At 44.7% G+C, this 25217-nt stretch overlaps 1 protein-coding gene across 1 annotated transcript in view; it reads right to left on the reverse strand.

The window, feature by feature from the left end:
* dgat2 (diacylglycerol O-acyltransferase 2) overlaps nucleotides 1-24930 on the reverse strand; it is a 72228-nt gene extending 47298 nt beyond the window's left edge. The window contains exons 1-2 of the mRNA XM_072576796.1: nucleotides 24606-24930; nucleotides 1524-1652 (exon numbers count right to left, since the gene is read on the reverse strand). Of these exons, the coding sequence (XP_072432897.1) occupies nucleotides 1524-1652; nucleotides 24606-24645 (169 nt within the window). The 5' untranslated portion in view covers nucleotides 24646-24930. The remainder of the gene's footprint in view (nucleotides 1-1523; nucleotides 1653-24605) is intronic.
* Between the last annotated feature and the right edge of the window lie 287 nt (nucleotides 24931-25217).

Here is a 25217-nt window from a genome sequence, read left to right on the forward strand (position 1 = left end):
AGTGAAGAGTGTCATCATTCTGAAAGCTGACAAGAGCTTGTTTAGAGTTTAGATTCCTGATGAAGGGCTTTTGCCCGAAATGTTGATTTTCCTGCTCCTCAGATGCTGCCTGACCTGCTGTGCTTTTCCAGCATCACTCTGATCTAAATTCTGGTTTCCAGCATCTGCAGTCCTCACTTTTGCCCTGTTTAGAGTTTAGAGCCAAACTAAAAAAAAGTTTAGTTCAGCATTAACTGACTAGGAACCATTGAGAAAGTTTGAGACTGAGAGTTGTGTGTGGGGTGCTGGAAAAGCACAGCAGGTCAGGCAGCATCGAAGGAGCAGGAGAATTGATGTTTCAGGGAAAAAGCCTTTCATCAGGAATGAGGTTTGTGGGCCAGGGGTCTGAGAGATAAAAAGAAGGGGGTTGGGGGTGGAAAAGATAGCTGGGAATGTGATAAATATATGGAGGTGAAGGGGATGATGAAAGGTCGGAGAGGAGGGAGTGGAGTGGATAGCTGGGAAGGAAGATGGACAGGTAGGACAGTTCAAGAGGGTGGTGCCAAGTTGGAAAGTTGGATCTAGGATAAGGTGGGGGGAGGGGAATGAGGAAGCTGTTGAAATCCACATTGATCCCGTGGGGTTGCAGGGTCCCAAGGCAGACGATGGGGCGTTCTTCCTCCAGATGTCAAGGGGTAAGGGTTTGGCAATGGAGGAGGCCCAGGACCTACATGTCGTTGAAGGATTGGGAGGGGGAGTTAAAGTGTTTCCTCATTTCCTCTCCCCCCACCTTATCCCAGTCCCAAGCCTCTGACTTGGCACTGCCCTCTTGATCTGTCCATCTTCCTTCCCACCTATCCGCTCCACCCTATCATCTTCACCCCCACCTTTATCTACCTATCGTATTCCCAGTTACCTTCCCCTCAGCCCCACCCACGTTCCCATTTATCTCAGCTCCCCCGGCCCACAAGCCTCATTCCTGATGAAGGGCTTATGCCAGAAATGTCGATTCTCCTGCCCCGTCCTGCTGTGACCTGCTGTGCTTTTCCAGCACCTACTCAACTCTGATCTCCAGCATCTGCAGTCCTCACTTTCTATTACGTGAGAGACTGAGAATCAAGGTAGTGATACAAGAATGACTAATAAAAGCTGAGCCAAATAAAAAAAAGTGTTTGGCACCTTAATTCTTGTTTTTTTTAAGAACAGCATGAAGTTTTAAGAAACCAGGAATTCAGGAGCCAGATAAGCAGTAATCTAACCTAATGTTAGTACAGGTTTGAGGCTGAATGGTCATTCCTGTTCTCAGCTTGACCACTTAAAGTGAGTCTCTGCACATTTATCAAAACATTTGGGCAAACCAAACTTCTCCATTGTCGTTATGATCAATTATCTATTGCTTTTATTCTCTTCTTTTAAGCACACACAAATCTCATCTGCACTTCAATATGCACAACTGCTTAACAAAAAACATTATAAAAAGGAACAGTCTCCAGACTTCAACTAAAATGAAAAAAGAAAAACTTTGAAGGAAGGTGTGAACTTACCCATAATTAGAAAAGTGATAACCCACTGATAGACAGAGATCATTTGCAAATGTCGTTCCACCTTGGACCTTGCCAGCCAAGGAAGAGATGGTAGGTTACTCAAGGCTGAGAGAATACTTGCACCAGCTCCTAGACAAAGGTGAAACAGATAAGGTAAGTCCATCTTTGTTGTAAGTGTAGTAATTTGCTCCTGACAATTTGCTATGTGTGCTGTGGAAAATTGCCAGAATTCCCTTGCTGTGCGATTTTCCCTTTCTACACTTTTTCATGACCACTGAGTGTTCCAAAGTGATGGAACTGGCTCAAAAGGACCGAATGGCCTACTTCTGATCCTGTTTCTGATGTTAGCCTCTGTGCAGAAGTGATTTACAAGAATGTCTCAAGGATAAGGAACTTCAGTCAGGAGGATAGATTGAAGGAACCGAGACTGTTGGCCTTAGATGGAAGGCTGCAGAGAGTAGACCGGACAGGGATTTTCAAAACCATTAGCAGGCAGGATGGAGTCGTTATGATGGAAACCATTCCTGTTCGTAAAAGGAATGAGAAGGTGTGGATCACAAGTGATTTGTAAAAGTGATTTGTGAGGGGGGGGGGCAAAAAAAAAAGCCTTCACACACCAGTAGGTAGTTAAGATCTGGAATGTACTGTACGGAAGTGTGATGGGGGCAGGTTCAATTGAGGCATTCAAGAAGGTTGGAGACAGTAAGCCCTGCAGATGCTGGAAGTCAGAGTCAATAGATGTGGAGCTGGGAAAGCACAGCAGATCAGACAGCATCCGAGGAGCGGGAAAGTCAACGTTTCCAGCTGAAACCTTTGTCAGTTTAAGAAATTATGTGAAAAAAGCAGGAGGTTGACTGTGGTTAAATGATGCTTGAAGAGCCAGTGCAGACATGGGCTGAATAGGCTCATTCTGTGCTGTAACCATTCTGTGATTTTCTGAAAAATATAATTTGATATCAATACCTCAATATTCACTTGGTTTCAAATTGTCGTAGTACTTTGCGTGTACTTTTACACCAGCTTAACTTTTCACAGTTTAGCTCACATTCTAGATTATATCCCAGTTTCCAGATTTCTCATCCATCCGGTGAACACTCATCATTTTATACTGCGCCTTCAAGTTGCTCATTACACCGCTTATTGAATGGCCTGCACTGCCCCTTTAAATGAGCTATCCAGTTAGTTCCACTCCCCTGCTCTATCTCCATCATGTGCTCAATTGTTTTCCTAGTTATCCCACTGCATTCTGAAAGTTTGCATTTCTCAAGCTGTGACCAGCTGGGAAAAACTGACATATTGGCAAAGTTGTTCACTCAGAGTCAGAGCTGTACAGCATGGAAACAGACCCTTTGGTCCAACAACCTGACATTCTACATTAATCTAGTCTCATTTTGCCAGCATTTACCCCATATCTCTCTAACCCCTTCCTATTCATGTACCCATCCAGATGTCTTTTAAATGCTACCAGATGTCTTTTAATTGTACCAGCCTCCACTACTTCCTCTGGCAGTTCATTCCAAACATGCACCACCCTCTGCACATAAAAAAGTTGTCCCTTACGCCACTTAAATCTTTCCCCTCTCACCTTAAACCCAGGATTGATTCCAGCCTCGGGCGACTGTGTGTGGAACATAGAACATAGAACATAGAACATAGAACAATACAGCGCAGAACAGGCCCTTCGGCCCACGATGTTGTGCCGAACTTCTAACCTAGATTAAGCACCCATCCATGTACCTATCCAAATGCCGCTTAAAGGTCGCCAATGATTCTGACTCTACCACTCCCATGGGCAGCGCATTCCATGCCCCCACCACTCTCTGGGTAAAGAACCCACCCCTGACATCTCCCCTATACCTTCCACCCTTCACCTTAAATTTATGTCCCCTTGTAACACTCTGTTGTACCCGGGGAAAAAGTTTCTGACTGTCTACTCTATCTATTCCTCTGATCACCTTATAAACCTCTATCAAGTCACCCCTCATCCTTCGCCGTTCCAACGAGAAAAGGCCGAGAACTCTCAACCTATCCTCATACGACCTACTCTCCATTCCAGGCAACATCCTGGTAAATCTTCTCTGCACCCTCTCCAAAGCTTCCACATCTTTCCTAAAGTGAGGCGACCAGAACTGCACACAGTACTCCAACTGTGGCCTAACCAAAGTCCTGTACAGCTGCAACATCACTTCACGACTCTTGAATTCAATCCCTCTGCTAATGAACCCAGTGTCTGTGTGGGTTTCCTCCAGGTGCTCTGGTTTCCTCCCACGATCCAAAGATGTGCAGGTTAGCTGAATTGGTCATGCTAAATTGCCCATAGTGTTCAGGGATGTGTAGGTCAGGTGCATTAGTCAGGGGAATGTAGAGTAATAGTGTTATGGAATGGGTCTGGGTGGGTTACTCTTCAGAGGGTCAGTGTGGACTTGTCAAATTAAAGGGAGTGTTTCCACACTGTAGAGATTCTATGAACTTATCACCCTCTTCTGTCAGGCAAATGATACAAAAGCTTAAAAGCACACACACACACACACACACACACACACACACACACACACACGTTCAGGAATAGTTTCTTCCCTGCTGTCATTAGACCGCTGAATGGATCACTCTAATTTCAAATCTAATGTTGATCTTGCTTTGTGCACCTTCTGTTCAGCTGTACCCTTGTATGCCTTGCTCTGCCTAAGCACCCTATGGTCTGTATGTCCTTGTGTTATAATCTGCCTATTCTGCTCGTAAAACAAAGCTTTTCATTGTACTTAGGTACATGCAACAACAATTAATCAAATCAAAATTGGTCCCTATGTACACACTTACCTGTGAATTAAATAATCCACATTATAAGTCTAACTGATTATCTTCAATTGGTTTTTATTATTTGAGCACACCGAGTGATTCTGCAAGTGCTGTCCATTGCTGTTCAATGTGATTATTCCAGACAATTCACTGGCTTTTGTAAATGCGCACTAGTTGAGTATGGTCTGCAATATTCAGATTTTACAGTACATGCATCTAATCATTTAATATGCATTTCAAAACTGATTAGCTTCAGCACAAACTGGAACCATGGAGTCTGACATAATCAGGGTCATTGATACATACATTAATTGTTTCAGATGTCACATGAAGGGAGAGGAAATGGTTACAAAGCACCATTCAAAACCATATGCACATTTACAAGTGGTATTTTAGACCATAAGATGGACTGAATGACCTAATTCTGCTCGGTCACATCTACTCCACCATTTGATCATGGCTGATACGTTTCTCAACTCCATTCTCCTCCCATCCCCCCATAATCCTTGATGCCTTACTAATCAAGAACCTGTTTAAATACACTCGATGACTTGGCCTCCAAAGATTCAAAACCCTCTGGCTGAAAAAGAATTCCTCTTCATCTAGTTCTAAAAAGGGTCATTCCTTCATTGAGGCAGTGTCCTCAGGTCCTAGTCTCTCATCCTTATGGAAATATCTTCTCTACATCCACTCTTTCTATGCCTCTCAGCATTCTAAGTTTCACTCAGATCCTTCCATATCTTTCTAAATTCCATTGGCTTTGGATAAATACATGGATAGGAAAGGTTTGGAAGGACATGGGCCAAGCGCAGGGAAAGGGGGTTAGAAGGATATGGGTCAAGAGCAGGGTAAGGGGATTAGTGTGGATGGACATTTTGGTCAGCATGGACCAATTTGGGACAAAGGGTCTCTCTCTGTGCTGAAGGATTCTATGACCCTGGGTACAGAACAGAGTGTCCAAATCATTCCTCGTGAGCCCTTTATCTCTAAGAGCATTCTAGAGTTCCTCCACCCACAGCACATCCTTAGATACGGGGCCTGAAATTACTCTCAAAATATTCCAAATGCAGTCTAACCAGAGTCTTAAATGGCCTCAGCCAGACATCTCTGCTCTTGTACTCTAGGCCTCTTGAAATGGATATAACATTTGTATTGGTGCTCAGTTGGCAATTTGGAACCTGCATGTTAACCTCAAGACAATCCTGAACTTAGACTCCCAATACCATTTGTGCTTCAAATTTCTGAAGGCTTTCCCCAATTCGAAAATAGTCTGTGCCTCTAATCTTCGTACCAAAGTGCAAAATCTCAATTTTCCACGTGGTACTCCAATCTGCCACTTCTTTACCTACTCTCCTGGCCTGTCTAATTGAATACTTGGCTAGCATGTTTCTTATATGTAAAGTCTGTGAAGAAAACAGAGCAAATTGAACAATCATATTTGGCAAGAGCTATGTCTAAGATTTGACCAGGGCAGAGGACCAGTCAGAGCTGGAAATGTTTGGCAAGATTCTGCATTTGGAAGAATACAGTTTGAGTTTTAATAAGTAAATATACATTATCTGTTTCTATCTCTGCTTTTTTCCCCCAAAAGTACATGGATATTTAACAAAATATTGCTGCAAATGTTTATTTAAATACGTATGAAGTAGACTTACAAAGTTTGCCTAAGGTAAGATTAGCATGAATAGACACTTTTTGGATGACCTTTAGGAGTTTGATATCACTAAATCCTGTATCAGCAATAAAATTTGTTCCAAAACTTCCAAACCTTGATAACTTAATCATAATCTGAAGCCTCATTGGTAACTCTCCTACTGTATGACTGGGCAGTTAATGATTTCTGAAGGAGGGTCACTGGACTCAAAATGTTTACTCTGCTGTCTCTCCACAGATGCTGTCAGACCTGCTGAGTTTCTCCAGCAATTTGTGTTGTGTGTGTTTTATGTAGAATCATAGAATCAGTGTGGGAGCAGGCCATTTGGCCCACTGAGACCACACCAACCTTCCAAAACTCCTACCCTATCCAGTGTAACCCTACCTTTTCCATGGTCAGCCCGTCTAGCCTGCATAGCATCTTTGGACTGAGGGAGGAAACCACAACCAAAAAGTGCTACAACAATTTGAAACCTGGTCACAGTGCTAACCACTAATCCTGTGCTCCCTCCTGACCTTCAGCGTTCACAGTTCTTGGTTTTATTTAAGTTAATTTCTTGGACGAATGAAGTGAACCGACTACTGCCAAGTTTGCAGATGACAAAAATAAAAGGTGCTAAAGGGAGTGGTGAGGATGACAAAACTCTACAGAAGGATATAGCAAGTGGGCAAAACCTAGCAGAGGGAACATAATGTGGGGTAATGAGAGATAATGCATTTGGGGTAGAAGAATAGAAAAGTAATTTTTTTTTAAATGGGAAAAGTCTGTAGAAAACTACTGTAGAGGGATTGGAGAGTCCTTGTGTATGAATCACTAAAAGCTACCATTCCAGTTCATTGGAAATCAGGAAGTGAATAAAATACTAGCCTTTATTTCAGAGGGAATGGTTCACATGGCTCAGTACTTCCAAGTTTCATATAATCCACACATTTTGAAATTGTGCCCAACTAAATCTAGATCACTAATACATTTCTGGAAGAGCAGGGGTTCCGAACACCAACTCCTTCACTATTAGCCTACCTCCGGTGTGGTAAATAAGCATTATCCTGTTTGTAGAAACTCAGCAATTTTGTATCCATGTTGGCACTGTTCCTTTTATTTCATGAGGTCTAACTCTGCTTATGTCTATTGTGTGGCACTGTAGCAAGTACCTTCTATATACACCACATCAACAGCATTGCCCTTATCAGTCCTTTGTAGTATCTCATTGAAAAGCTCAAGTTAGTTAGTTAAACCTGATTTGCCCTTAACAAATCTTTGCTGGTTTTACTTAATTAACCTGCTTTTGCCCTAGTGAGTATCAATTTTACAACCATGTAACATGGGAACAGGGATAGACCATTTGATCTGAACAAGTATTTGGAGATAGACAACAGATCAGCCATGATCTCACTGAATGGTTCAAGGGACTGGTTCAAGGGGATGAATGGCCTACTATGTTCCCTCGAGTCTGCCCTGCCATGCAATAAGGTCATGGTTGATGGGTTTGCATTTTGATTCCATGTTCCCATCAATCCTCAAACACTCAAGTCCCCTTTCCAACTGAAATCAGTCTGAAATTTCTTTTAAAAAATTCATTCGCAGGATGAGGGCATTACTGGCTAGGTCAGTATTTATTGCCCATCCCTATTTGCCCAGATGGCAGTTAAGAGTCCAACACATTGCTGTGGGCCCAGAGTCACATATAGGCCAGACTATGTAAGGACTGCAGTTTCGTTCCCTAAAGGGAATTACTGAACCAGATGGGTTTTCCCAACAATTAACAATGTTTTCATCGTCATCATTAGACTCTGATTCTAGGTTTGTTGTTTTTAAATATTCACTGATCCTGCCCCCAACTGTCATCCGATGCAGAGAGCTCCAAAGTTGCACACCCTCAAATAATTTATCACTTTTAAAAATCCTTTCACCATAGAGTTTAATGTGACTGGCCTCTAGTCACTGGATTTAACTTCATTCCTTTTTTTGAAAAAAGGTTTTAACATTTGCAATTCTCCAGTCCTCTCGCAACAGCCCAGTCTACAGGGGTTACAGACAATAAGTGTTTTATTCTTGGTAGGTGCCTTATGAAAGGATCAAACCAGTATCTAGAAAATTCAATCCTGCTCATTAAGTTATGTGTTTACAGGCAGCGTGAAAGGACTGTATTATTTCAGAATACTAGCTATAGCCTGTGTTGTGCATCAGGGAGTGTCACACCCAGAATGCAAGTGATCAGGATTGTATAGATGATAATGAGAGAGTCTCTGGGATTCTCACAACAGCCAGAGGGAATTTTTGGACTTGTTTACTGTGGATCTGGATTGTCTGGTTGTAAGTGTTGTTGCTAATCAGTTGCACAGTTTGCTTTCACCTCCACTAAGCTCTTGCTTTGAAGAAAAATGGCAATGGTGTCTTGGGGGCAGCATGGTAGCTCAGTGGTTAGCACTGCTGCCTCACAGCACCAGGGATCCAGGTTCAATTCCACCCTCAGGCAACTGTCTGTGTGGAACTTGCACATTCTTCTTGTGTTTTTTGCGGGTTTCTTCCAGATGCTCTGGTTTCCTCTCAGTCTGAAGACATGCAGGTTAGATGGATTAGCCACAGGAAATGCTGTTTGGAGGGTCAGTGTGGACTTGATGGACCAAATGGCCTTCCATCTGTAAGGATTCTATGATTCCAAGTATGTAGTCTGTACAGAGCTCTGGGAAAGGGGTCAAGAATGAGAGGGGAAATGACATTAATCACTCGGACAGCCAGCTCAGGATGGTGAGCTGAATTGCCTCCATTGATGGTATAACGATTTTGATTCTGAATATATTTGCTCAAGCCAGTTGGTGCACTCTTTTGGTAATCTAATGACAACAAAGGATACTGGATGGTGTGGGAATATGGCTCCAAGCCAGACAATCAACCATGATTTAACAATGGCAGAGTAGAGTGGATGGGCTGAATGGCCTACTCTTACATTGGTTTTCCAAATCCAAGCAGCTTGAGCCCATTCAACCCAGTATTGAAATTTCAACAGAAAATGGATGGATTTTTTTGTTGGGCAATGATATTAAAGGACAAAATGAATCAGGCAGATGGATACTGACCAGCCATGATATTATTGAATAGCAAAATAACTTCCAGGGCTGAATGGTCTCTGTCTGTTCCTAAGTCCACTCCCTAGAGTGGAGCGAGAGATTTGGAAAGACCAATCAACAAAAATGTTGAGAAACTTGAAAGGGCCCAGAAAAGATTTACAAAAGATGTTGCCAGGGTTGGAGGGTTTGAGTTATAGAGAGAGGTTGAATAGGTTGGGGCTGTTTTCCCTGGAGCATTAGAGATTGAGGGGTGACCTTATTTGATTTTACAAGATCATGAGAGGCATAGATAAGATGAATAGCCAAAAAGTCTGTTTCCCCAGGAGTAGGGGAATCCAAAACTCGAGAGCATAGATTTAAGGAGAGAAGGTAAAGATTTAAAAGGGAACCAAAGGACAACATTTTCATGCAGGGGATGGTGTGTCTATGGAATGAGCTACCAGGGGAAGTGGTGGAGGCTGGTACAATTACAGCATTTAAAAGGCATGTGGATGGGTATATGAATAGGAAGGACTTTTGATTTGATCGATTTATTGTTGTCACATGTATCTGAGTACAGTGAAAAACTTTGTTTTGCAAGCAGTACAGGCAGATCATAGCAAACAAGGACAAACAAATCACAGGGTGTTTAGACAGTGAGGCATATAGGGTTACAGCTGCACAGGAGATTCAAAAAACAAGATCAACATTACTTGAAGTTAGAGATGTCCATTCAGTAGTCAATAACAGCAGGGAAAGAGCTGTTCTTGAATCTGTTGGAGCATATGTTCAAGCTTCTGCATCTTCTGCCTGACAGAAGAGGTTGTAGGAGAGCATTACTGAGTTGGGAGGGGTCTTTGATGTTTAGTTTAGTGTGGTGCTGGAAAAGCACAGCAGGTCAGACAGCATCCGAGGAACAGGAAAATCAACATTTCGGGCAAAAGCCCTTCATCAGGATGAGTCTGAGCTGGTCTTTTATCCTCCACACAAACATCCTTTAACTATATTTCATTAACCATCCCTGCATACTATCCTATTCCTTATCTCTGTCTAGCTTCTCCTTAAAGGATTTTGCCTGAAACGTCGATTTTCCTGCTCCTCGGATGCTGCCTGACCTGCTGTACTTTTCCAGCACTACTCTAATCTAGACTCTGGTTTCCAGCATCTGCAGTCCTCACTATTACCTGGGTCTTTGATGTTGGCAGCCTTTCCATAGCAATGAGAAATGTAAATGGAGTCCATGGATAGGATATAGGCTTGTGTGATGTTCTGTGGGCTGTGTACACAACTTCCTGTAGATTCTATCGTCCTGGTTTAGATGGATATGGGCCAAATACTGGCAAATGGGACTAGATTAATTTTGGATATCTGGTCAGCGTGGACAAGTTGGACCGAAGGGTCTATTTCTGGACTGTACATCTCTATAACTCAACTGTTCACTAATACTCTTCATGGTTTGGCAATATTAGATCAGCAAGCATAGGGAGAGATGCTCAAATGAGATTTGATGTGCTTTCCCTTTACCTGGATACCCAAGTGTGTTATAGATGGGTTTACTTCAATAGATGGGTGTTACTTATGAATATGGAACAGCATGTCTCAAGCTGAAATCCTCTCAGTAAATTTTAAAAATAGGTTTTCACTATTTCCAGCTATCCATTGGGATGAGGTGTCCGAGTTGGTCTTTTATCCACCATACAAACATCCTTTCACTATATTTCATTAACCATCTCTGCATATTATCTTATTGCCTATCTCTGTCTAGCTTCTTCTTAAAAGGGGTTGATGTCATCTATCTTAACCATTCCAACAAACAAAATCCACACCTCCAACAACTGTCAGCCATTCGTTCTGGTTTTTTTAAATGGGATTTTTGCCTTGACCAAATAAAGTCAGTGTCAAATGATGTACAGCACAGAAACAGACCCTTTGGTCCAACTCGTCCACGCTGACCAGATATTCTAAACTAATCAAGTCCCATTTGCCAGCACTTGGCCCATATCCCTCCAAACTTTTCCTATCCATATACCCATCCAGTGGCCTTTCAAATATTGTAATTATACCAACCTCCACCACTTCCTCTGGCAAGTCATTCCAAACACTCACCACCCTCTGCGTGAAAAATTTGCCCTTTGGATCCCTTTCAAATCTTTCCCCTCCCACTCTAAACCCATGTCCTCTTGTTCTGGACTCCCCACCCCAGGAAAAGACCTTGTCTATTTACCCTAAGCATCCCCCTCATGATTTTATAAACCTCTACAAGATCATCCCTCAGCCCCTGACGCTCCAGGGAGAGTGACACATTCCACCATCCAGTACCGTGATAATCCTCAACTCCGGTATCTTGCCTTTTTCCCATTCCTCTCCTGATTAAATATCCGTCTATCTCAGCCCTAATGACCCAGCCGCAACAGCCCTCTGTGATAAAGAATTCCACAGAACCACTCCCCTCAGAAGAAATTCTTCTTCATCTGTCTGAACTGTGCAATAGAGGCTGCCCTCTGGTCCTAGACTCTCCCACAAGGAGAAAGAAACTCTCCACATCTGCTCTTTCAAGCTCTCCAAGCTTTCAATAAGGTCACCAGTTATTGTTCTAAACTCCAATTAGTACAGGCCCAACCCACTTAACCTCTCCTCATAAGAAAATCTCCCCACACCCTGAGTAAACCTAGTGAACATTCTCCAGTCTGTTTCCAAAACAGGTCATGGAGATGGTACAGCACGGAAACAGACCCTTTGGTCCAACCTGTCCATGCCGACCCAGATATCCCAACCTAACCTACTCCCACCTGCCAGAACCCACCCCATATCCCTCCAAACCCTTCCTATTCATATACCCATCCAAATGCCTTTTAAATGTTGCAATTGTACCAGCCTCCACCACTTCCTCTGGCAGCCCATTACACATAAGCACCACCCTCTCTGTGAAAAGGTTGCCCCCTTAGGTCTCTTTTATATCTTTCCACTCTCACCCTAAACCTATGCCCTCTAGTTATCGGCTCCCCACCCCAGAGAAAATACTTTTTGTCTATTTATCCTATCCATGCCCCTCATGATTTTATAAACCTCTATAAAGTCATCCCTCAGCCTCTGACGCTCCAGGGAAAACAGCCCCAGCCTGTTCAGCCTCTCCTTAAAGCTCAAATCCTCCAATCCTGGCAACATCCTTGTAAATCTTCTCTGAACCTTTTCAAGTTTCACCACATCTTTCCGATAGGAAGGAGACCAGAATTGCATGCAATATTCCAACAGTGGCCTAACCAATGTCCTGTCCAGCCGCAACATGACCTCCCAACTCCTAGTACTCAATACTCTGACCAATAAAGGAAAGCATACCAAACACCTTCTTCACTATCCTATCTACCTGCGACTCCACTTTCAAGGAGCTATGGACCTGCATTCCAAGGTCTCTTTGTTCAGCAACACTCCCTCGGATCTTAGCAGGACTTATACACTTAGTGGTAAGATTTGCTTTCCCAAAATGCAGCACCTCGCATTTATCTAAATTAAACTCCATCTGCCACTCCTCAGCCCATTAATTCATCTGATCAAGGTCCCATTGTAATCGGAGGGAACCTTCTTCGCTGTCCACTGCACTTCCAATTTTGGTGTCATCTGCAAACTTACTAACTATATCTCTTAAGCTCACATCCAAATCATTTATATAAATGCCAAAAGGTAGTGCACCCAGCACCAATCCTTGCGGCACTCCACTGGTCACAGGCTTCCAATCTGAAAAAAACCTTCCACCACCACCTTCTGTCTTTTACCTTTGAGCCAGTTCTGTATCCAAATGGCTAGTTCCCTCTGTATTCTGTGAGATCTAACCTTGATAACTAGTTTCCAATGAAGAACCTTGTCGAACGCCTTGCTGGAGTCCATATAGATCACGTCCACAGCTCTGCCCTCAATCCTCTTTGTTATTTCTTCAAACAATTCAATCAAGTTTGATAGACATGATTTCCCACACACAAAGCCATGCTGACTATCCCTAATCAGTCCTTGCCTTTCCATGTACATGCACATCCTGTCGCTCAGGATTCCCTCCAACAACGTGCCCACCATTGATGTCAGGCTCACTGACCTATAGTTCCCTGACTTGTCCTTAGCACCACGTTAGCCAACCTTCAGCTATTTGTAGAACAGTTCAGAACAAGATGCAAAGTGAGACTTACTAATGCAAAGTGCTGAATTACTAATACAGAATTTGACCTCAATTCCTCAACCAAATTATACTTTCAATATGTAAAATAGCAAAGTTAAAAATCACAATACCAGATTATAGGCCAACAAGTTTATTTGGAAGTACAAGCTTATTTTTAGGAAAGCAATTGCTCTCAAATAAACCTGTTGGACCCGCCCCCACACCTAACCCCACCCCCACTCCCAGCTCCAGCCCCACACCAGGTCCTAGCTCCCAGCCCTGCCGTATTTTCACCATCCCTCCAGAACTACCCCTCTCAGAGGATGAAAGATCAGTCCTCAGCAGAGGCCTCACCTTCATTCCCCTACGCTCTCGGACTAACGAGTTCAACACGCGGCGTGACATCGAACAATTCTTCTGCCACCTTCACCTCCACACCTACTTCTTCAACCAGGATGCTTGCCCACCCTCTGACGACCCCTTCTCCTGCCTCCAACACACCCCATCCACCTGGACACCCCGTGCTGGCCCCTTACCTGCCCTCAATCTCTTCATAGCCAACTGCCGCCGCGACATTAACCACCTCAACCTCTCCACCCCTCACCCTCGGAACATGCAGGCCTCCACTCTCTCCATTCCAACCCCATCCTCACTATCAAACCGGCAGACAAGGGAGGCGCAGTAGTAGTTTGGCGCACCGACCTTTACACTGCTGAGGCTAAACGCCAGCTCGCAGACACCTCCTCCTACTGCCCCCTTGACCATGACCCCACCTCCCACCACCAAACCATCATCTCCCAGACCATCCATAACCTCATCATCTCAGGGGATCTCCCATCCATCACCTCCAACCTCTAGTCCCACAATCCCGCACCGCCCGTTTCTCCCTCCTGCCCAAAATCCACAAACTTGACTGCCCTGGCCGACCCATTGTCTCAGCCTACTCCTGCCCCACTGAACTCATCTCTGCATACCTCGACACTGTCCTGTCCCCCTTAGTCCAAGAACTCCCCACCTACATTCGGGACACCACCCATGCCCTCCAACTCCATGATTTTTGCTTCCCTGGTCCCCAATGCCTTATCTTCACCATAGACATCCAGTCCCTGTCCACCTCCATCCCCCATCACGAAGGCCTCAAAGCCCTCCACTTCTTTTCCCGCCGTACCAATCAGTACCCTTCCACTGACACCCTCCTTCGACTGACTGAACTGGTCCTCACCCTGAACAACTCCTCTTTCCAATCCTCCCACTTCCTCCAAACCAAAGGAGTAGCCATGGGCACCCACATGGGCCCCAGCTATGCCTACCTCTTCGTAGGATATGTGGAACAGTCCATCTTCCGCAGCTAAACTGGCACCAACCCCCACCTTTTCCTCCGCTACATCGATGACTGTATCGGCGCTGCCTTGTGCTCCCACAAGGAGGTTGAACAGTTCATCCACTTTACCAACATCTTCCGCCCCGACCTCAAATTTACCTGGACCGTCTCAGACTCCTCCCTCCCCTTCCTAGACCGCTCCATTTCTATCTCGGGCGACCGAATCAACACAGACATTTACTATAAACTGACCAATACCCACAGCTCCCTAGACTACACCTCCTCCCAGCCTCCTCCTGTAAAAACGCCATCCCATATTCCCAATTCCTTCGTCTCCGCCGCATCTGCTCCTAGGAGGACCAGTTCCAATACCGTACAACCCAGATGGCCTCCTTCTTCAAAAACCGCAATTTCCCCCCAGACGTGATCGACGATGCTCTCCACCGCATCTCCTCCACTTCCCACTCCTCTGCCCTTGAGCCCTGCCCCTCCAATTGCCACCAGGGCAGAACCCCACTGGTCCTCAAATACAACCACACCAACCTCCATATACATCGTATCATCATTTCCGCCACCTCCAAACAGACCCCATCACCAGGGATATATTTCCCTCCCCTCCCCTATCAATGTTCCGAAAAGATCACTGCCTCCTTGACTCCCTCGTCAGGTCCACACCCCCCACCAACCCAACCTCCACTCCCGGCACCTTCCCCTGCAACCGCAAGAAATGCAAAACATGCGCCCACACCTCCCCCCTCACTTCCCTCCAAGGCCCCAAGGGATCCTTCCATATCCGTCACAAATTCATCTGCACCTCCACACACATCATTTATTGCATCCGCTGCACCCGATGTGGCCTCCTCTATATTGGGGAGACAGGCCGCCTACTTGCGGAACGTTTCAGAAAACACCTCTGGGACACCCGGACCAACCAACCCAACCACCCTGTGGCTCAACACTTCAACTCCCCCTCCCACTCCACCATGGACATGCAGGTCCTTGGACTCTTCCATCGCCAGACCATGGCAACACGATGGCTGGAGGAAGAGCGCCTCATCTTCCGCCTAGGAACACCAATAACAAGGGAGGAACTCAGACTTCTCCAGTTTCCTCATTTCTCCTCCCCCCACCTTGTCTCAGTCCCAACCCTCAAACTCAGCACCACCTTCCTAACCTGCAATCTTCTTCCTGACCTCTCCGCCCCCACCCCCACTCCGGCCTATCACCCTCAACTTGACCTCCTTCCACCCATTGCATTTCCAATGCCCCTCCCCCAAGTCCTTCCTCCCTACCTTTTATCTTAGCCTGCTGGACACACTTTCCTCATTCCTGAAAAAGGGCCTCATGCCAGAAACGTCGATTCTCCTGCTCCTTGGATGCTGCCTGACCTGCTGCGCTTTTCCAGTAATACATTTTCAGCTTGTTGGACCATCACCTGACTGTGCGATTTTTAACTTTGTCCACCCCAATCCAACACTGGCAACTCCACATCATACAACAAAGTATGAGAGGAAATTTAAATGAGAGAAATAAGAGACTAAAGGGAATTGACAAAGTAGATGTAGAAAGGGTGTTTTCTCTCATGGCATAATCCAGAACTAGTGGTCATAGTTTTAGGATAAGCGGTAGTAGATTTAAAAATAGTGATGAGGAAAACTCATTTTTCTCAAAGGAATATGACTGGAATTCACCAAGTGTGCAGAAGATACTGGAACATTCAGTAAATTTAAGGAGGTGATAGACAAGATTTTTAATTATTAATGAGCTGAAGGGTTCAGAGGAGCAGGCAAGAAAGTGGGGTTATAGAGTTGCACAGCTCAAAACAGACCCTTCAGTCCACCCAGTCCATGCCAACCATAATCCCAAACTAAACCAGTCCCACCTGCCTGCGCCTGGCCCATATTCCTCCAAATATTTCTTTGCTTACTGCTCCAAATGTCTTTTAAATGTTCTAACTTTACCTGCATCCACCACTTTCTCTGGAAGTTCATTCCACACACGAAGCAACACCACTAACCACCCTACGTAAAAACGTTGCCTCCCATATCGTTTCTAATTCTCTCTCCTCCCACCTTAAAAAGTATGCGCGTTAGTCTTGAAATCCCTCACCCTAAGGGAAATACACCTGCCATTCAACTTAGCTCTACACCTCATGATTTGAAAAACCTATATAAAAGGTCACCCCTCACTGAGGCGAGGTTGAGAGATCAGCCATGATCATTTTGAATGGTGGAGCAGGCCTGAGGGGCTAAATGGCCTACTCCTGCGCCAAGATCATATGCTGTTATGATCTGGAATGCATTGCCTGGATGAAGGAGCAGCTGATGCAGTTCTAATTGGAATTTCAATACAGGAGGAGAGAGGGTGGTGTAGTGATAATGTCATCGGATGAGTAATCCAGGCTAATGCTGTGGGGCCATGGGTTCAAATCCCACTGTGGCAGGGAGTAGAAGAGTAAATCTGGAAAGAAAAGCCAGTCTTGATGAAAACACTTCTGGTTGAAAAGTGTTGGTTATGGAAGGATACGTGCCATTCTTACCTGCTCTGCTCTACACGAGTCCAGACCCGAAACACAAAACAAAAGCAGGAGTAGGCCATTTGGGCCTGCTCTGCTATCCCATATGATCATGGTTGATCAGTCTCCTGTTCCCACTTTCTCCCCATACGACCTGATCCCATTAGCACCAGGAACTATATAGCAAAGACAAAAAAAAGCTCTTTGACCTGTCAAGTCTGTGGCAGTCATGAACAAGCATTCCATATTGAACTTCTTTGTGGAAACACTCAATGTCTTAGCGTGGTTGACTCTTAACTGCAATCTGAACTGTCCATGGGTAATTAGGGATAGGAAACAGATGCAGGCCTTGCCAGTGACACCCACGTAAGAAAACAGTTTTGGAAAAACAACATTTGCAGAGGTATTGAGTGAAGTGTTGGAAGCAGTGGGACTAATCGGGAGCTCTGCAGTGAGCTGTCATAGACACAATGGGCTTCTTTCACTCTGTCCTGAGACACTCTGTATGTAGCACACACTCTCAAACACACGAGTAAATCCTGTTGGAATCCACTGCTCATACGTTGCATGCAAATGGCAAGGTTTAAAAGAAGTTAATTTTTTTTAAAAACAAAGACATGCTTCGATTCAACAATTCTGATTATCCTGACACAAAGGATTTTCTGTCAATTGACAAAGAATCCAAGGGGGTTTTGATGAACTCACTGTCAGTTTCGGAGTTTTGGAAGTGCACCAAAACAAAGAGTCATTGCACCTTCCCTACCTAAGGCAAACTGGACTTGATTCCTTGGCAACCCTCAGTACAGTCACTGAAGTGGCAAACATATTGCACCTCGTGTCAATGAACCAATCCTGTTCCAGTAAAATTCACAATCCCCATGACAGGAAAGAGAAATCATGAAATATGGAGCTGTTGGTGAAAATAAAATTGGAGTGAATTATGGTTTCAAACAGAAGCACACAACTACAAACCAGAAACCTGTCTTTAATATACTAAGGCATCTCAAGATGCTTCATAGGGACTGCAGTTTTCTTTTTCCATAATGAGCTTATGTCCCTTATGGAAGACCATCCCCAACTACCATAAAGTCAAACAACGCAGAAAGAGACCCTTCGGCCAACTCGTCCTTGCTGACCAGACATCCCAATCTGATCTAGTCCCATTTTGCCAGCATTTGGCCTATATCCCTCCAAACCCTAGGCAAAAGTGGGCGGCACGGTGGCACAGTGGTTAGCACTGCTGCCTCACAGCGCCAGAGACCCGGGTTCAATTCCCGCCTCAGGCGACTGACTGTGTGGAGTTTGCACGTTCTCCCCGTGTCTGCGTGGGTTTCCTCCGGGTGCTCCGGTTTCCTCCCACAGTCCAAAGATGTGCAGGTCTGGTGAATTGACCATGCTAAATTGCCCGTAGTGTTAGGTAAGGAGTAGATGTAGGGGTATGGGTGGGTTGCGCTTCGGCGGGGCGGTGTGGACTTGTTGGGCCGTAGGGCCTGTTTCCACACTAAGTAATCTAATGTAAGTAGTCTAAAAAAAAAAGTGAGGACTGCAGATGTTGGAAACCAGCATTTAGATCAGAGTGGTGCTGGAAAAGCACAGCAAGTCGGGCAGCATCCTGCTCCTCGGATGCTACTTCTCCCTCCAAACCCTTCCTATTCGTGTACCCATCGAGATGCCTTTTAAATGGTGTAATTGTACCAGCCTCCACCACCACTTCCTCTGGCAGCTCATTCCATACATGTACCAGTTTCTGCATGAAAATGCGCCTTGAGTCCCTTTTATATCTTTCCCCTCTCACCTTAAAACTTATGCCCTCTAGTTTTGGATTCCCCTACCCTAAAGAATTAGGTTGTTCATCCTAATCATGTCCCTGATGATTTTATAAACCTCTCTAAAGATCACCCCTCAGCCTCCAACCCTTCAGGATTCCTGAAGAAGGGCTGATGCCCGAAACGTCGATTCTCCTGTTCCTTGGATGCTGCCTGACCTGCTGCGCTTTTCCAGCAACACATTTTCAGCACTGACTAATAAAGGCAAGCTTACCAAATGCCTTCTTCATTATCCTGTCTACCTGCGACTCCATCTTCAAGGAACTCTATACCTGCACCCCAAGATGCTGTTAAGCAATATTCCCCAATGCACTATGATTAAGTGTGAAAGTGCTGTCCTGATTTGCAACACCTCATTTATCTAAATTAAACTCCATCTGCCACTTCTTGGTTCATTGGCCCTTCTGATATGGAGATAACCTTCACTCTCCACTACTCCATCAATTTTGGGGTCATCTGCAAACTTACTAACCACACCTCCTATATTCACATCCAAATCATTTATATAAATGATGAAAAGCAGTGGGCCCACCACCGATCCTTGTGGCACACCGCTGGGCACAGGCTTCCAGTCCAACCATCGATAGAAGCTAAGAGTCAACCACATGACTAGGGGTTTGGAGTCATGTGTAAGCCAGGTCAGATAAGGATGGCTGTGAACCATTAGTGATGGTTTCATGGTCAACATTACTTAGTCAATCTTCATATTCCAGATTTATCAGTTAATTGAATTTAAAATTTCACCATATTCTCAGAGCAGTAGTCTGGAGTTCTAGATTTTGAGTCCACTGACATTACCACTGTACTACCATCACTGCCCTCAGATATTAATTGACTTAAACCAAAGGAGGAAACATTAGGACAAGTGAACAATTGCTTGCTCAAAGTGGCAAATTGTCAGCAATGCCTTCAAAAAAGGAGGAGAAAGTGTGGGGGTACAGTCAAGACACTACACCACTGGAACCCTGCTCCCAGATCTATCAGTGAAATCTTGGAGCATTCAGTCTCAGTTTAGACTGGGTACACCAGCAAAAGTCAATGATAAACGGTGATGGATGCTCAAGAGAATCTCGAAACAATGGCTGGTTTGTGTCGGAGTGTCAGATTTATTGTCAGCCTGTGGAGAAATGTCCTCACTACAGCCAGTCACCCTCATCCTGATATCAGAAAGGTCTTTGGCTATCACTCAAGGGGTTGGCCTCAAAGCAATCCTTCAAAAGCCACACAGTCACATGTACGCCCACTCTCCACACACACCAACCAATAATGAAAAGGAAGGACAGACTTGACTAGCCACCAGAGTTTAGAAGATTAAGAGGAACTTGATTAAAGGATGCAAGATTCTGTATGAGGGTGGGGGGCAGAGGGGCATGTAGGTATAGTCTCTATGGGAGGATCATAATCCTACTGAATGGCAGCAAGAGCTCAAGGGGCTGAATGGCCAATTCTTATTCCTATTTCTTATGGTCTAATCTAGAACAAAGGGTTACTGTTTAAAACAAAAATCAGGAGTCACACACTTTATTGTTCACAACTAGTTACTCTGGAGAAGGAGTTGGTGAGCTACCTTCTTGAACAGTTTCAGTCCTTGGGATGTAGAGTCACTCAGAATGCCAGTAGTGAGGGAATTCCAGGCTTGGTGAGCCAGTCCCACCAAAGGAACAGCAATATACTTCCAAGTCAGGATGGTGAGTGGCTTGGAGGGGAGCTTACAGGGGGTGGTGTTCCTATATGTCTGCTGCTCTTGTCCTGTTAGGTGATTGAGGTCATGGGTTGATAAGAACACAATAGATAGGAGCCGGAGTGGGCCATTTTTTCTCTCAAGCTGACTGGTCAGACCACAACTGGAATACTGTGAACACTTGTCTAAAGAAAGAAATACCAGCATTGGAGGTAGTCCAGAGAAGGTTGACCAGGCTGATTCCGGATATGGAGGGATGAGGAGAGGTTGAATCTGGTGTTTTTGGAGTTTAGAAGAGGGTGACATTTGTAAACAATAGGATTCTTGGAGGATTTGACAGGGTAGTTTGGGAGAGGTTACTCGGGCGACTGTCTGTGTGGAGTTTGCACACTCTCCCAGTGTCTGCGCGGGTTTCCTCCGAGTGCTCCGGTTTCCTCCCACAGTCCAAAGATGTGCAGGTCAGGTGAATTGGCCATGCTAAATTGCCCGTAGTGTTAGGTGCATTCGTCAGAGGGAAATGGGTATGGATGGGTTGCTCTTCGGAGGGTTGGTATGGACTTGTTGGACCGAAGGGCCTATTTCTACACTGTAGGAAATCTAATCTGATCTAAAGGTTGTTTCCCCTTGCGGGAGTGTCTAGGAGCAGAGGGCATCACTTTGGAATAAGGGACCACCCATTAGACAGATGAAAAATTTCCTTTTAGGATAGTGAATACTTTGAATTGTTTATCTCAGAGGTCTGTCGAGGCTGGATTTAAGTTAATTCTGTTGAGATAGACAGATTTTTAATGAGGAAGGGAATCAGGGGCTATGCGGAAAAGGCAGGAAAGTAGAATCAAGGGTTATCAGATCAATCACGATCTCATTGAGAGATAAAGCAGATCTGATGGGCCGAACGGTCTATTTATGCTCCTACATTTTATCATCGGAAGGGTTTACAAGTTGATGACGACCTGCTTTGGTCACATTACAAACACACCCTTTTGTGACCATCAAATCCTGTGGATGGATTCGAACTCAGGATTCCTGATTCAGAGGCCAAGACCCTGATCACCTGCACAAGACTTCGCTCACAACATTATCATCTGTGTATGAACTCTAAGCTGTATTGTTGCTTGTGCAATGAACCAGAGGAAGGTTTACAGGCCTTGAGAGTGTTGGCATATCTGTTTTTAAGAAGGGTATGGACAGAGTTGGGGAATGGTTTTCCTAAAGGCTAGGCAAGTTCCCACACAATTCCATGCAATCAAAACCAATACTTGTTCACTACAGTAGGGTGCACAAGTCAGTCTCTACATGACTAGGTAAGATCCACAGTCTCACTGGAAATAACAAGGTGTCAGCAGTGGCTCTGGAGTTAACACTTTTCCCTTGGAATCAGATGATTGCAGATCATCCCCACCATCCTGACACCCCAGACTGAGGAAGGCGATTTCAAGAGAGGACTTAGATATTGTTCTTAGAGATCAAACAGTATGGGGAGAACGTGGGAACAGGAGACTGAATTGGATGATCAGCCATGACCGTACTGAATGGGGGAGCAGGCTCAAGGGGCTGAATGGCCTACTCCTGCTCTTTGTATTTCTATTCAATGTGGAACCCGCCTGTCCCCTAGTGCAGACGTTTTGTTTTATTGAAAGTAAATTTACGGCAAATACTTTGAATCAGAGCTAATGTTTGATAATGCTGTGAATAAATCCCTCCTTCCCCCACAATCCCAATGCAGCGTCCTGACCTACATTTATCCCTGAAACAACATGACCGAAATAGTTTAACTCAGGCTGCTGTTGGGATCGCGCTGTGCATAAATGCTGCAGATCCTCTGTTACCAAGTGACGGCCTTCCAAAAACACTCCAACATATGAAAGATGCTAAGTACATTATCACCCTCGCATCTGTATTTTTGTTTTAAATGGAAAAAGCAATCCTAAGAAACATTGGTTCATAAATTAAACTTTAAAAGATTTAAAAGGATGTTGCCAGGGTTGGAGGATTTGAGCTACAGGGAGAGGCTGAATAGGCTGGGGTTGTTTTTCCTGGAGCGTTGGAGGCTGAGGGGTGACCTTATAAGAGGTTTTATAAAATCATGACGGGCATGGATAGGGTAATTAGACAAGGTCTTTTCCCTGAGGTGGGAGAGTCCAGACCGAGACGGCATAGGTTTAGGGAGAGAGGGGAAAGATACAAAAGGGACCTAAGAGGCAACTGTTTCACACAGAAGGTGGTGCTTGTATGGAATGCGCTGCCAGAGGAAGTAGTGAGGGCTGGTACAATTACAGCATGTAAAAGGCATCTGAATGGGTACATGAATCGGAAGGGTTTGGAGAGATATGAGCCAAGTGCTGGCAAATAGGACTAGATTAGGTTAGGATAACTGGTTGGCATAGACAAATTGTACATCATAGAAACAGACCCTTCGGTCCATGTCTATGACTCTTTGACCCTATACTTAGGCACTGTAGTTTTGGTGCTTAATATTGCCTGATTTTCCATATTTAAGAGATGACGCTGAGGTGCATGCGTTGGACTGGAGTGGACAAAGTCAGAAGTCACAACACCAGGTTATAGTCCAATAGTTTGTTTGAAACCACAGGGTTTTGGAACGCTGCTCCTTCATCAGGTGAAGTTAAGGGAGGTAACTCCAACAACACTCAACATGCCTGACACCATCCAGGCCAAAGCAGCCTGAGTGATTGGAACCACATTCACTTCCATGGCCACCGATGCTCAGTAGCAGCAGTGTGTACTATCTACAAGATGTACTGCAGGAATCAGCAAACATCTTCAGGCAGCAGCCTTCAAACCCACAACCACTTCCATCCAGAAGGACAAGGGCAGCAGATACATGGGAACACCACCCCTGTAAATTGCCCTCCAAGCCACTAACCACCCTGACTTGGAAATGCAATGCTATTCCTTCAGTGTCACTGGCTCAAAATCCTGGAACTCACTTCCTTACAACACTTCCTTTATGGTCATTTAAGCGGGCATTGGACAAGCATATGGAGGTTATTGGGCTAGTGTAGGTTAGGTAGGCTTCAGTCGGCGCAACATCGAGGGCTGAAGGGCCTGTACTGCGCTGTATTTTTCTATGTTCTATGTTCTATGTAACACTCTCTAGACCCCAAGGACTGCAGTGGTTTGGCAAGATAGCTCACCATCTCTTTTTGCAGGACACTATAAATCAGACTCCAACCAACAATTCTCACACATCCCATGAACAATAAGTAAAATACACACCACGTTGTCACAGCAACATTTACACCAAGCCAACAGGGTGGGAGGGTCTCATAGTGGAGCACCTCATGTGAAAGGTGGCACCTCCAGACAGTGCAGCATTCCCTCGGAACTGTCCCACAAGTCTCTGGCCAGATTCTGTACCCTTTAATGGCATTTGGTAATTTGACTTAGGAGATATGACAACTGAGGCAAGATGTTTAAAATTTTGCCAAATTGGAATGCATGACAGGCTTCAGACAATTTGAACAGCCGTCAGAACACTGAAGAGAGAAGATAGAGGTAATCCTGTTCGATCTACTAAAGTAGTTTTAGCCAGTTGTACCTTGCTGATATTTGCATTGGAGTAGACAAACAAGCAATTCACGTGTGCAGAGCAGAGTTAGCATGACTGGCACACACATTTTTGATCTGAATTCTCGCTGTCAAGTTTCACAGAAGCACAGAAAGTTTAGGGAACAGCAAGAGGTCAATTAACGAGTCACCCCTTTAATCCCACAGTCTGTATCCTGGCGAACAAAGCACTCGAGGTGTATGTATTTCTAAAAGAGTCTATGGTTTCCACCTCCATTACTCTCTCAAATACATTTATGAGGGAGCGTTAGGGGGAAGCCGGGTGTTTCAATAATTGAAACGGTGCGATTGCCAAATTCAGATCGAACTTTTCAATCGACTTTGAAACTTTCAACACCCCTGTTCCCAGTTATCACTGTCCCCAACCTAACCCTTACACATCAGAGGTATTAAATAAATCGCAAGGCATGTCAGTGCGAGTTGCTGTGACATTTATTAAAGGTATTTTAAAAACTGAGGACAGAAAAACGTAGACAAAAGGTATATCGTATAAAGATCTGCCTTTACCTCTTAAGATGCCTGAATGGGCTGCAATAATTGTCTTCATTCCTTTCCTTCTGATTTTCTGTTTTCCGAATCAAATTAAGAGTCGGGGAGGTCCCTCTACGTTCCAATGCAGCAGATCGCACAGAAATATGATTCTCTTTTTGTTTTGCAGCACCTTTTCGTTTTAAGTGAAGAATGTAAGCGGTTCAAGTTAAACGAGACCCCAGCATTGGGACCGCACGTTCCTTTAATAGCCGAGGAAAACCATTCTATTGTTTAAAAAAGGGGGAGACTTTAAACTACACTTCAACCAGCTGCCGCCAGACAACACTATCAAACCTTTACAATACAAGTTATAATTTCTTTTACAGATTCCAATAACTTTTAAGATTTACTTGCTATGCACAGGGAATGTACAGTCCATAAAATTCTGAAATTACTCCGTCCTTTGATGGTGTTGGAATGGCACAGTCTGCATGCCCCGCCTCTCCCTTTGCCTTTGCCTTTGGTCAATTCAGATTGGTTTGCATGTGGGTTAGAGAGGGATGAGACCATGAGAAAAAAGGAGTACGAGATGGGAATTGGGAGGTAAAGACAAGAAAGTGGAGTTCAAATCAAATCAGCATGGTCTCA

This window comes from Chiloscyllium punctatum, chromosome 9 (assembly GCF_047496795.1).
Source record: "Chiloscyllium punctatum isolate Juve2018m chromosome 9, sChiPun1.3, whole genome shotgun sequence".
Lineage (NCBI taxonomy): Eukaryota > Metazoa > Chordata > Chondrichthyes > Orectolobiformes > Hemiscylliidae > Chiloscyllium > Chiloscyllium punctatum.